Source organism: Mesoplodon mirus (assembly GCF_964341445.2).
Source record: "Mesoplodon mirus genome assembly, chromosome: 8".
NCBI lineage: Eukaryota > Metazoa > Chordata > Mammalia > Artiodactyla > Ziphiidae > Mesoplodon > Mesoplodon mirus.
The window spans coordinates 86937222-86951473 of record NC_138984.1 but is presented as its reverse complement, the minus strand read 5'-3'; the positions used below and the strand labels follow the sequence as shown (position 1 = coordinate 86951473).

The following is a 14252-nucleotide window of genomic DNA, read 5'->3' as shown; positions in this document are numbered from 1 at the left end:
TAATCTTCACCCTTCTCCCATCACCAAAGGCGCAGAAATAATTTAAGTGTAAAATCTACCAACCTACCTTTAGTTTCAGGAAGTTTATTTCATTTTGTGGCTGACAAGCTATCTTTTCCAATCCTTTGGATTCTACTTTCACCAAGTAAAGCAACCATTTGCCATTGCTAACTTCTTTTGGCCACTGGATATTCAAGGTTGCTGTGCCGAGGTTTTTAAGAGGTTTGCCCAAGTTAATCACCTGTTAGAAAATAACACGTTATTATCTCAGTGTAATTCCCTCAACATAAAATTAAGTAAGCAGTTCCTATTGCCAAGAGAAAAAAGCCAAAATATCTGGCATAATACTACAATTAAAGCACAGTTTCCAAAAATGGAGTATGGATAGGGCATTCAAAAATAGAGATTCGTGCTTAAAGATTCCTGTCAATAAAAATAGAAAGAAAAAAGAGATCAAAGAGAAATAATTGTTCATTCAATCCAGGAACAACTTTTGTTGTAACAGAATCTGTGGTGTAGATATGCCAGGCTCTCAACAGACCCAGGAAAAAGTCACATGTGTGTTTGTGTATCACTCTGTAACCACACTGCCTGGCAGGTGACAAAGCCTGCGTGGTGGCAGTGCACCCACAACCTGCTTCTGGGAAGCCCCACCTGCTGCAAAAATGAAGCTGTCCCCGTCCTTACTATGCAGGGGAGGCTTGGGATAACAACTGAGAGACCCGGAGTAGGACCCTTCTGGCAGCCAGGAACCCATGCAAGCTGGGGGCGGGCAGGGAGCAACTCCCTGCAGCAGAAATCGAAAGAGTTTGTGTGGAGGGCTGCTCCGGAAACCACAAACCTCTCTTCAGCCACATCTGCCTAGGTGCCATGACCACCACCCACTACCTGTCCCATCCATGTCTGCAGAGCTAACAGAGGCTTTCAGAGGAGAATTCTGCCTCTTCACCCTGTTGCAGTCACCGGGGGGCCCATTCTTGCTACTTCAGACTTTCACACCTCAACAACGGTCACTGTGTTTTCAGGAACATGATTGGAGCCACACAGACCTAAACCTGCCTATGACTTAGGAGCCACCTCTGTACCACGAGAATATGTTCATTCAACGGGACCAAGAGCCACTGGGATTGCCTACTTTGAAATGGGTCAGAGCAACCACTAGTCTTCCTTACTGGCATACGCGAAACCCACATTCACCATCACAACACTGGGCTCGGGAAAGGTCGTGAACATTAACCACAAGCAATAGGAGAGATGACCTTATAATAGAGAAAGAAATAAATCATAACACATTCTAAAGCCAGATAGAAATTACTTTGAGATTTTTGTTTTATAGACAGACTCTGGAGGGGGAAAAGTCGATTCTTCCTTTCTCTCTACACCACATGTACATTAAAACTCTCTAGGACCAAACTGAACTGGATTCTGAACAGAATCTTATGTTGAATGACAGTTGTGGTTCTCCATTCTGGAAAACGTGATTTTTACACTAAGCCAGTATGGTGTTTAAAAGCTGGCAAACTCACTTTATCATGTTTATTTATTATTATTTATTAAAATTACATATTCAAGACCCTATACAGCACATGTTAGCTTTCAGTACATAGAACAGAAGGGCCAACTGCAGCCACTTACCCTGAACTCATACTCAATTAAACTTCCCACTTCCTCTTCAGATTTCATAGCTTGCTCACCAATGACTGTACCTCCAAAATACACCTGGGAAGGTTTAGCAACTCTGTTAAATTAAAAAACACCAGTTTTAGCGAGGATTGTAAATGGTTCTTTCAAACACTGATTTGTTGTGCTAAACACAAACACTTACCCGGAGACCGATAAAAGCAGTTCAATAACCACTCTTGCTGTAGCTGTAATTGAGGCCAAATTATCTTGATTGCTTGTTCTGGAAATGAAAAGGAAACAATAGGGTTTTATTTTAACAGTCAGTTTCTCATTAAATTACACTTCTTTTATGATTTAGATAAAGACCAATTCATTGACTTGCTGTGTTTTCATGAAACAATTCTGAATGGAAGGTTGAAAGAACTCTTACGTTTCCAACTTCAGATTAATATCCAGATCTGTGGTGTCAAAGGTGATCTCAGTTGTACTTAAAATTAAATAAAAAGTAACCTACAAAACAGAAATAGCTGTTAAACACAGACTGAGCATATCGACACTGTAATGTTATTTAAAACATTAAAATACAGTATGTAAAGGCATCACCTACACTGGAATTTCTTTTAAAAGGATTCCCAAGCTCGCAGTCTGCTTGTGAGCCATTCTGGTTTGCAACACAACTCAACTGTTTCTCCTGGAACAGAAGAACATACCAGATCACAGCACATGCACCTGCCACACAATGTTTTTTTCCGTCCAACACGGTCTCCAGAAATACTTACAGGGAAAGCCCTCAGTTCTCTATATGCAGAATAAGTCAAAGTGTCCGGAAAAGTGGCAATGAGTTTAGCTTCATGAGCGTCATCCCCATCTTTGGTGGGATTCTTTGGGTTGGAAGGGCTGTTTGTCACTGTTATTTCTAAAGCAATGTCCTTCTGATCTTTTAGAACTAGTTCTGGTACACCTTTTTGACTATTGAAAAAAAAAAAAGGAAAATGACAAAGTTCTCAATACATTTTCAATAACCCTTCACAAAAAGTCACTGCAAAGCCAGAGTCATTTTTGCTAGTGCTATGGAGCAATTCTTACATTGGTAAGTAAGAAAATTTGTCTTGATTTCCTTCTCGGGTACAAAATTTATATTCTAGCTTAAGGTTGCTGTTACATACGTTGTCGTCTCCACATCCCTCTTTTAAGAAGTGCACCTGTAGGAAAACAAAATCGTTGTAATTTACATCACTTAGGACTCTAAATAGGTGACTGTTTCCATACAGTTCATTTCCCTGTGTGACAATTGCCACAGCAGAATCCAAGCTACAAACATACTTTGCATCAAACGCCCACTCTGTCCTTTAATGAAACTGTGTTTTCAGAACACTCTGGCCAGGGCACTGAGGTGCTGTAGGATAGTAAAGAGTAAACCTGGCTCTGCTGCTCACTTAGTTGTATGGCTTTGGGCGAGTCACTTAACCTTTCAGAGTCTAAGTTTCATCACAGGTGACACGGGATACCACCTCCCTACTATACAGGGTTACTGTAAGAATTACCAATAATAATGACAGTGCTACCTAACTAACACATGATTACATATTTTAACTCATGTAATCCTCACAAGGGATCTATGAGGCATATACTATTCAGAGCCCCATTGCACAGATGGGGAAACAGAGTTCAAGGTCAGGAAAGCAAAGGGCAGAGTATCTTGCACTGTGCTAAGGGGTGCTCAATAATCACACTGATAAATAATTAGGAAAACAGTCTCCTTGCTTGTCACGTTTAACGTGACCATGGAGCTGGGAATATACACAAGAAATATTAATGTGACTATGACATTGAGAGTATATTGAAAAGTATACAAGGAACTATGCTTGATGACAATAAACACTACAATGTGTAGATTTAGGCATCAGCCCCCAAGCCTAACTCACTCGTGAAAACCTTCGTCAGTGAGCCATTAGAACCAGGTGCCTCAGAGTGGACGCTCCAGTATGAACTAGAGTTTAACAACAAGTACAAAACGCCAAATCAAGATGTCACCACTCCCAGCCTAATCTGGCATCTCAGCCATCCTAAACCCTAGCAAACAGACCGCACTTCATAAGTGGTATACAGCAAGCCATCCAATATAAATTTTTCTTCCTAAGATTACAGACGCTACATTAGGCACTAAATGACTATTTCACTGTTAATACATTTTTGCCTTGCTGAATTTTGATACTCCTTGATTTTAACATTCAGACTAACAACAGTTTGTTTTCTACATTTTAATGTTCTCAGTGGTAAATAAAATACAATGCATTTTTCTTCCTACATACAGCTACAGGAGAAACTTGATGTGAGAATAATAAGTTCTGTCAATTATAGTCTCAATAAGTTGCAGTGGCCAAAAATTATTAAGAACAATACTCTCTGGCTCCAAATTGTACCCTGTATGTTCACTGCTGATTTGGGAAACATTTTCTGCAACAAACCTTGCATATGTTAAAAAGCTTATTTACTGAAAAGGAATGGCCTTTAGAGCAAATCAATCACTAGTTCTATTGCCTTCAGAGATGTCTGATTTAGCATAATAACATGGCAAACAATTGGCAAAATGAAAGTCAGAAAGACTTACATCTGTATGAACAGACTTGGGTTCGTTTGAATTCAGAATTGGAAGAACTTCTGGAAGTGAATTCACTCGCCTCCGAGTGCTTGGCTGTTGGATCTCTACTGAAGCTGTTATGGGGATGGGACGCAGTTTATCTCTGATATTTTCCTGGAAAGTATGCAGAGATACAGTTAAGTATGATATACATGCTACTGGGGAACTCCGAAACAATGCTTTCCTTTGTACTGGAAAATGGGTTGCTAGCATAAATGTCAGAAATCTCCACGTCACCAAGGACCCCCTTTAAAGAACCGATCTGTCTGCAGCCCTCACCTGGAGCCAGAGGGTTTCCTCCATGCACGTCTTCTGCTTCTGCCTGCTCAGAGTGAGCTCTTGCGTATACTTGGGCTCAGAACCGTGGTTTCGAAACTGAACTCTTGATGACAGCCCAGATTTTCTTCTTTCCTTTTCAGCCTCCAGTGTGCCCGCAATGGCTAGGTGACATCAACAAAATCATGGCAACTTAGAAGTGCATTCATACACAAGGCAGCTATAAAGTATGGTGAGTTCCTTTCTGATATATTTTAATACCTCCTAGAACACTTTTTCCCACTGCCATTGTTTTCCTTCATATTTCCTGGTAATGTACATTCTGACTGAATTATGATGTTTCAAATCAAGCTGTTCTTTCCCATCCATTGCTGTGAACAATGTTTTAAAGCTACATTTCCATTGGGCCACCTGGGGGAGCTCGAGAGTAAGTCAAAACCTCAGAGCAGCATCTAAGAATCAGTTTCTGACTGTGTTTCTAGAACTCAGAGTACCTCAGACAACAGGAGGGCAGCCAACACTCCCTAAGCGCCTAAACTGACTCCCCCTTCAACAGTCCTATGCTTAAATTCAAGAAAGTTCTCTAGATCAGCAGCAGGGGCTTCTCCTGAGTTGTGTCAGGAATGCAGAACCTTGGGCCCCAGCCAGACCTACTTAACCCGAATCTGCATTTTAACAAGATCATCAGGTGGTTCTTATACACATTAAAGTTTAAGAAGCTTTGATACAGGATAGTTGTCTAAAAGAGGAACAATATATATATTAGAGATGGAGATGTCTTTTGACAATAGGATGAGACTTTTCACTTAAAAAAGAAAAAGAATTAAAAGGTAAAATATACTTCCTTTCAGGGGCTAGAGGGCCCGTTTGTCAGCTAATAAAACTCCGACAACCAAAGTTTCCACTTCCAAAGCCCCAGAAGGCACATCTTGCTTGTGATTACCTACACTAACAGAGCTTGGAGACAAGCTAGGGTTTGGATGATCAAAATCTCATTTCTTGACTTCAGAATGCATTCTTTGCCAGTTCGCTATATGTAACTGCTAACTCTAACTATGTTTCTTTATGGGCCAATACTTAAATGACTTACATTTATTAAATCACTCACTAACCATCAGAAGAGGAAGTGACCCAGTGTGTACAGGGCCAGAGCAGGTAGCTTCAAGGAAAAAAATCTGCTCCAGAAAATACAGAAAATGAATAACCCATGTTCTAATATTCACATTAGAGTTTGGAAGAGACCTTTTTAAGAGCCTCTATTTTAATCCCCTCTTCTTACACATGAAGAACTGGAGGCCCACAGAGCTAGGTGGCTGGCCCAGGGTCCTACAGTGAGGGATGGAGGCAACTCCTAAAGTCTCTGTCACACAAAAGATGACTGCCTTACAAAGCCTCTTAGACATGCAGGTTCCCACTTCCCCTAGGCCTCTGCACAAGTCACTCTCCCCCTTCTGCAGGCTGCACCACCCCCTACTTTTTGACTCTCCAGTCACTGGCTGACTCACCCTACTCCTCCTTCAGATCTCAGCGTGGACATCGCTTCCTCTAGGAAGCCTCTCCTCGCCCCTCCTGGGGGTCCGACAGTATTCCTCTCATAACCACACTTAGCCTGCTGAGCTGTGACTGCCTGACCATCTTCCCAGGCAAAGCCGTGCCAGGGATCACCTCGGTCGGTTTGCCACTGTACTGCCTGGCAACAGCACAACACCTGACATAAATATAATTGGTAGAATAGATGAACAGAAGCATACACGCCAACATACAGCCAATGCACATTTGCACACACACAATGTGATGTTATCCTTATGCTGAAACAATAGCTGTTCCAATATGGAAGGCCAAAATTTAGAAATGACAGTTTCAATAGTAATTTCTGTGTCCATCTAAAGAATTCTTAAATGTCACGGCTGCCAAATGGAATGTGCCTCCATTTTAGGCCCTCTGTGAACCTTGACATCATCCATTTATCAGTGACCTGCTAACTTCACAATGAACCAGACGAAGGCTCACATGCTGAGTGCCCCTCACAGCAAAAGCAGGGGAGGGTGTGGGTGCATTAAAACCGTTTATCTACCAAACCCACTCTAACCTTTTCTGACCCTCCAGACAGTTCACATCATCTTAAAATCCCTGCCGGCCACCTTTGCTGACCTTTTGAGGGGCAAGCCAAGTAGAATAGTCATTAAGGTTCAATTATAAATATCTGTACATATGGAACACCAACCACATCTGAGGACTGCTGAGTTAAAACAGCCTAGTCAAACAATAAGCTCACACTCTCTGACACTGGGAACACAGATTTTAGAGGTATTAACTTCTGCAGCTTTGTGCAAGTTCTGCTTTATTTGATTCAGAATTTCCCAATACCGTGGAAGCAAAGGCAATGAAAACAGGTTTTCTCTCAATGGCTTCAGAAAAAAAAAAAGTTCTGTCTATAGTAGGCCATCCATAAACACTTGGTTAATGGAGTAGTTATATAATATAAAATTAATTTACATGGCATCAAGTGCAGCATTAAAGCTAGAAGAAAGTTTGTAATTTATTTTGTATAAATGATTGATCTGGGGGAAGACACGGAGTGTTCTGGTGAGATTTCACATCTATAGGCAAACAGAGTGGTTTGAGAACATGACCAATAGAATAAAAACGTGTCTCCGTTTCCTCTCCTTGCCCAGTCAAAGAACCACTGTTTCTCCTGGTCTCTCTAGGCTACTTCCAAACATAATGGTAAAAGGCCCGTCACCCAAGCCAGCAAGGGTAAGGCACTGTATTTGGGTAAAAACAACACAAACTACACTGAGAGGATGACAGATTGTGAGAAATCATAAAATACGTCGTCACTGAAAGCCACACAAAAAACTATTTTCTGTACTCAATAAAATACCGGCTACATCAAGAGTAAAGTGAAAGGCCACAGCTCCTCCGGTGTAGAAAGTCCTAATACACGCATACCGTGCACACTCCATGCAAGGTCCACAGATCCTGTGGGGAGACCGTACAGCAGGAGGTGGCCCAGAAGAAGGGGCCTAAAAAGGTCAAAGAGATGAAGAAACCACCTGAGGACAGTTTAAAATCTGGTAAGCTGAAGGCCAAGTAAGCCTATGACAGCATGGATTGGGTGAAAGCAGACTTAGTTGTCCAATTCTGGGGTGTTATAAAGGGACATTTTTTAATAAAGAAAAGAAAGTAATATTTTAGGTAACACGAACAAACCCTAAGAGAACTCACTCCATCTCAAGGTAGAGTAAAAACTGAAAGCCATGAGAATAGACTACCCTGTCCTTCCAGAAAGCTTCTCCTGGGGAAATTGCTGCACTAGAATACCAAGCTGCTGGGACCACGGCCGACCCAGGAAGGAAATCACCCTCACTCTGTACTTCCTCTTTGGGGAAAAGATTTTCTTAAATTCCTAGGCCCCCAACTTCACTCTGGCTTACTCCTGAAGAGGTACAGCTGCTACTAAAACATACCAGACAAGGTCTTGGTGATCATCACTACTGTGAGAGTATTGTTAAAAATTTGTCAAACTCTGTGGCAAAACTCCTATTCGGGTTATAAAGAAAGGAACCGGACTAGACCTTATAAATGACAACCTGCTTTCCCCACCTTATCTCATTTGCTCTCCACCACAATCCTATGTAGTAATTCCTATCAGAAGAATTTTTTTTCTTTTTTTTGCGGTACGCGGGCCTCTCACTGTTGGGGCCTCTCCCGTTGCGGAGCACAGGCTCCGGACGCACAGGCTCAGCGGCCATGGCTCACGGGCCCAGCCGCTCCGCGGCATGTGGGATCTTCCTGGACCGGGGCACGAACCTCTGTCCCCTGCATCAGCAGGCGGACTCTCAACCACTGCGCCACCAGGGAAGCCCAGCATTTTTTTTTTAACTGATAGGAAAATAAAAATTCAAACATTAAGGGACTTGCTCTGTGTTGAAGGGTCAGTCAGCATCGGTGCTGGAACCAGAAGCAGAGCCCAAGTCTCTGAGTTCTCAAGGCCAGCCTTCAGGTCCCCCCAGGGCCCACCCTCGGGGACACAGCTTGGGTGTTCTGGGTCACAGAGGCCTCTGGGAGGGGACCGGGCAGCAAAGAGACTATAAACTGGCAATTATTAGAGCAGGACGCGGGCTCCTGCGGTCACCCTTCTACAGCTACCACCCCCGCCACCTCACAAGTACAAAACCAATTTTCCACACTGCTTTTCAAAGACAGAAATGGAGGAAACGGTTGTGAAAGCAAATGAGTACTTTTCCAAGGCATTCATTCTGTCCTACACCATCTGCTCTGGAAACTTCAAATGGGGACCAAATGCAGTTTTCCCCTTGGGCTTCACCCTCCTGATTAAAGAGGAGACAACAGATAGACTTAGTTCTTTAAACCAGAATTTATGGATCCATTCTGGCCAGTACACTTTTTTATTCTTCTATTATTTATGCAACTTTCAACCTGGCAGACAGAAAAGATATAATTTTAAAAGTACCGGGTACTTACTTATTGAAGGATTGTAACCAGTGGGTTTGGCAGTATATTCAAAACAGGCCTTAACCTTCAGGCTGTATAAAATCAAACACATATTTCTTAAGAGATGCGTTATTGCCCTAGAAAAAAATCCCAACACATTCCCCAACCCTGAAATCCCCCCAGTGACGACTGATGAGTAAAATGTTATATATTCACTTGACAGATTCCTCTTCCCTTTGCCCATTTCTCTTAATCTTCCCTGTGGCTCCTCAGGGTAACAGGGCCATCATGAAGCAGAGACATGACACTGGGGGAAGAGTGGACACAGCGCAAACGCTCACCATATCCCGCTAGGCGCCCCGCAGGGCATTTTCTGATGGAGATCAATTCTGTTAGGTGTAACTGTGACGGTTTGCTGAATATTAATCACAGGCCGGGATCTGAAGACAAAGGAGTGAAAAAACAAGTTCAGCCTTTTGCTGCTTGGAGGTAAGATGAACTCACATACTAGATAGGCATCCTCAGATGTGGCATCTTAAAAACCACAGGAAAAAACATGTTCCCCAATGTGATTTGTGCTCCCACACTGCTAAAGAAAACAACTGTTAACAGAGATCATTTAAAACCTGTTTACACGATATTTATAAAAATGTTTAAATATGATTTATTTAAAGTTATAGACTGTTTTAACAATTTTAATATTAGAGTTTTTTAAACTGAAAGAATAATATGGGCAACATGTAAAAGTTCCAGAGTTTTCAGGCAAATATGTCTCGTCCCCACCTAAACCCCTAAGGAGACTTGCATGTCCTTCCAGACGTATCAGTCTGTTTCAGTTAAAAATATTATCTAAACTTAAATATAAGAACATGTATCTATTTTTTAAGCGGGAGCTTTTCATGCTCATCGCTCTGCATGCTACTTCTTCTCATGCACTAACATTTCAGAGGTCTTCTCACATCTATACACACAAACCAGCTGGTGGTGTTCCATGTGTCAACATAACATCATTTATTTAACCAGCCCTTAATCAGCAGACATTGATAATTTTTTTAAGGCTTTCTGCTCTGACAAACATCCTTGCATATACATCCATGCACATGTATGTGTCCTAAATACATACATCTATTTATCTGTAGGATAAACTCCTAGGCAGAATTGCTGAGTCAAAGAACACATGCATTTTTAATTCTGAGTAATCTTGCCCAAGAAAGATTACACCAACATACACCTAACACCTGGGGTGCTCGCTGTCAGGATTTCTACACACATGTGAATTTTAGTAAGCCAGGCAAATCCTGAACTTACGGGTCCCCATCTTACAAACATTTGCCCTTCCTATCCTCCCGCGGAATCTCCCACCCCCAACCTTAAGCTTCTGTCCACCTGCTGCCAGTACTGACTACAACTTTTCTACCCGCACAATATCTCTATAAGCAAAACCTTGGATCCTTTATCTTTTCCCCTCTCTGCTCTGCCTAACCCAACCTCACAAGCACACAAGAAGCTGAGTCCCACAACTTTAGCCCTTCTCACCATGTAAAAACATCATCTTCCTCCCTTACATATTCTTCCCGGCTTCCCACAGCCAAGGGATCACCAAGGGCCTGTGGCTTAACCCCTGCCCCAGAGGCAGGGAAGTACAAGTGTATGGTGGCTGGGGAGACAGCGTAGCACTCTGCTCCGTCGCTCTCCAGCACGGACTCAGAGCAGGTTCTATTGTTCCACTACCACAGGGACTCAGTCACCCTGACTTTAGTGGGTTTGTGGTAAACCCAGCCATTCTGGAGAACAGTGTTTCGACAAGAAAATGTATCCAAATTCCAAACAGCTACTTTGAACTTCTGGAATCCCTCTATCAGTAGGCCAGAGAGGTTTTGAGTACCATCCTGGGGAAGCCAGGAGCCAATTAAAGGGCAAATGTTGCCTACATTTTGTTTCTTCATTTCCCTTTATCTTAACTCTCTACCTTTCTATTGTTATTTTACATTTAGACAGCTACTAATTTCTAAGATCCTAACTACAAGCATACTTCGGAGATACTACAGGTTTGGTTCCAGACCATGGCAACAAAGCAAAAGGATTGCAATAAAGGAGTCACTTGAATTTTTTGGTTTCCTAGTGCATATAAAAGTTATGTTTATACTGTACTGTAGTTTATTAAGTTGCAATGGCATGATGTCTTAAAAAAAAATGTACATGCCTTAATTAAAAAATACTTTATTAGCAGAGCAGCTCCCTCACTGCGATCTATTCAAAGTCAGCCCTCGACACAAGGGTTTGTAGAAAAAGAAAGAAGAGAAAAAAAAAAAGAAAAAAAAAAAAACCTTTATTGCTAAAAAAAAAAAAATGCTAACCAGCATCTGGGTCTTCAGGAAGTCATAGCAATAATATCAAAGATCAACCATAATGAAAATAATAATAATGAAAAAGTTTAAAATGTTGCAAGAATTACCAAATTGTGACACAGAGACATGAAGTGAACAAATGATATCAGAAAAATGGCACCTCACCACAAACCTTCAATTTGTTAAAAAAATAACCAAGAACCCTGTATCTGTGAAGCACAATAAAGCAAAGTACGATAAAACGAAGTACGCCTGTAGATATGTTCTTAAAGTTTTGAGAGCATATTTAAAAGGCAAAAATTCACAAATATTTTAAAACCAGTTGCTACAGATGCTAGAGTGTTTTACATACAATAGTACTAAGGCTTTAGTGCAGCATAAATTTCAAAAGGAAATATTTTAACACATACTTCTGCCTAAATCCTATTTTTATTTCTGTTTTTAAACACAACATACACACACAATTTTGAGTGCACATTATATATGAATCATAAAAAATGTTTTAACACATAAAGCAAATCTTATGGCTCAGCTGTCTCATGTTTAATTAGCATTTATTTATTAAGTACCCTGAAGTACTAGTATAATTTAGTGGGGAGAAATGCCCAGGGACTGAAGTTGGGAAGATTTAGGTACCACGCCCTGTTCTCACAGGATCCAGCCTTAAAAGTTCAAGCAAGTCCTGGGCCTCCATTTTCCTTGTTTGTAAAATAAGGGAGTTATCTTATTTCTTATTATCTTATTATCAAAGGCTTTTGAAATTTACTTTCATACTATCTATGAGGAATGAAGGAACACATTTACAGGGTTCATAGTCAACCTACTTATGAGGACAGGAAAGTAAGGATATTAAAATATCAATTACATACAGAGGCAAGTATTTAATTGGCTAAAGTCAGGTTATCTGCTGGGAAAGACGTCGTAACCAAATTTTGTTATAGGAATTCAAGTCTTCTTGACACCTGCGGTCTATAACTCAAACTAGAACTAGAAGTTCAAATTGCTTTTTGATGGAAACTTGCTAAAATACTTGAATGTTATGCTATACTCTTCCACCTTTTAAAAATGTTGACTATTTTAAGGTTAATACCTAACACTTATATATACAGAGAGAAACAGGCATATAAAGGTAGTAACACACATTCATTCAGTTAACTAAATTTTTTTTTTTTTTTACTTTTTCCTTTGGCCTAATATCCCAGATACATTTTTCTCCACTTATCTTCACATCTCCTACTTTTGTCATCTGTAACATCTCTTGTGGTTCTTAGTTTTCATATAAAATGGCTTTCATAGATCTTGCCATTTAACTAGAAAACTATTTTTCTACAGTATTCTATACTACAGTATATAAACATACAGCATATTCTAGTTTTTTAATATAGTGTTCTCTTCAGAAGTGTCCTGGTGTCGTTTTCTTACCCCCAGGGGTCCTGCTTAGGATTCTATTTAGACATAGAGGCCACATCTACACTGGCATCCTTCTGGAAGAACAAAGGGCAATATGGCACCAAGTGTACATATGGCACAGATTTTTTTCTTTTAGGGTTTCATTGTACATCACTGCCCATTTTTTAAAAGACATTCTTTAGATAAAAATGACTATAAAGCCAAATAGTTAAGAAAAAAACAAACCCAAATGGTTCACTCTCACCAATGAGCAAAGAAATGCAAACTCAATCAAAAGATGAGATCACATATCACACTGGCAAAAATTAAATAGATTCATCCTGTTCAATGTTGGTATGGGTGTGAGAAAATGGGCCCTCTAGTAGGTTGTTATTGTTGAGCATAAATTGCTACAACTTTTCTGTGGGTATATGTATTAATACAAAAAGTGCTAACCTTATCCCAGCAATTTTATTTCTAGGACTTTTTCTTTAAAAAAATCCATTACCAGAGATACATACAATATACTATATAGCACACTGTTTATAATAGCTAAAAGTCAAAGACTGTCTAAAACTTCCATCAACTGAGGATTCATTAAATGCATATTATGGAATAATATTAAGTTGTTAGAAAGAGTAAGATTGATGTATCTGCATTAACAACTGAAGAGATTAATTTTTAAAAACCAGAAGAGAAAACAGCAGTTATAGTATGGCCTTTTGATGATACCCTAGAACTGGAGAGAGACTCAAAACTATTAAAAGCTGTTTCGTGGAAGAAGAGAATATTGGGGAACTTGCACTTAACTGAAATTCTGTATTAACCTTTTTTTTTTTTTTTTTTAAGAATGTGCTACTTTTTAAATAATAAAAAAAATTTTTTTAAACAATTTTTCCTGGTGATTTCCAGCAGTGATGGAATTGCTGGGATAAGGGGACTCAGACACAGCTGATGGGCACACTGTTGCAGCCTTTCTGGAGGTCATTTCACTTGTGAACCTGAATCACGTGTCCTAAAACACACATGGCCCTTCAACTTAGCAACTCACTTTTAGGAATTTATCATAAGGAAATAATCCAGGACACAAAGAAAATTAAGGATGTTTACCACAGCTTTGTGTATCATAATAGAGGCAAACAACCAAACCTGGAAAGCAACATAAATGTGTCCAATGACAGTATGGCAGTAGTTAAGTAAACTATGATCCGGCCATGGGATATCTCAGACAACCATTAACTTCATTTCAGAAAAGTATTCAATGACAGGGAGATAGCCCACTATGCATTATAAACTCACTCATGGAAAAAGGCCACTGTACGTTACAAACCAACAAAAGCAGGTTACAATATGTACATTATGATCTCAATTTTGTTAAACATGTGTGTATATTCACAGAAAATTAAAAACTAGAAGGATATAAACCAAAATTTTGGAGTTTCATAATGGATGGTGAAATATAGGACATTTATTTCCTTCTTTATATTCTTTATACTATCAAATTTTGTTTCAGTTTT

The 14252-nt window shown here is 40.1% G+C and overlaps 1 protein-coding gene across 2 annotated transcripts in view; it reads right to left on the bottom strand.

Annotated features, from left to right (window-relative positions):
* ITGA6 (integrin subunit alpha 6) overlaps positions 1-14252 on the bottom strand; it is a 78218-nt gene that overhangs the window by 15723 nt on the left and 48243 nt on the right. For both annotated transcript variants that reach the window (XM_082629992.1, XM_082629993.1), the window contains exons 10-20: positions 9340-9438; positions 9029-9090; positions 4544-4704; positions 4235-4378; positions 2710-2825; positions 2403-2592; positions 2231-2314; positions 2054-2133; positions 1826-1903; positions 1636-1738; positions 68-241 (exon numbers count right to left, since the gene is read on the bottom strand). In XM_082629992.1, the coding sequence (XP_082486118.1) occupies positions 68-241; positions 1636-1738; positions 1826-1903; positions 2054-2133; positions 2231-2314; positions 2403-2592; positions 2710-2825; positions 4235-4378; positions 4544-4704; positions 9029-9090; positions 9340-9438 (1291 nt within the window). The remainder of the gene's footprint in view (positions 1-67; positions 242-1635; positions 1739-1825; positions 1904-2053; positions 2134-2230; positions 2315-2402; positions 2593-2709; positions 2826-4234; positions 4379-4543; positions 4705-9028; positions 9091-9339; positions 9439-14252) is intronic.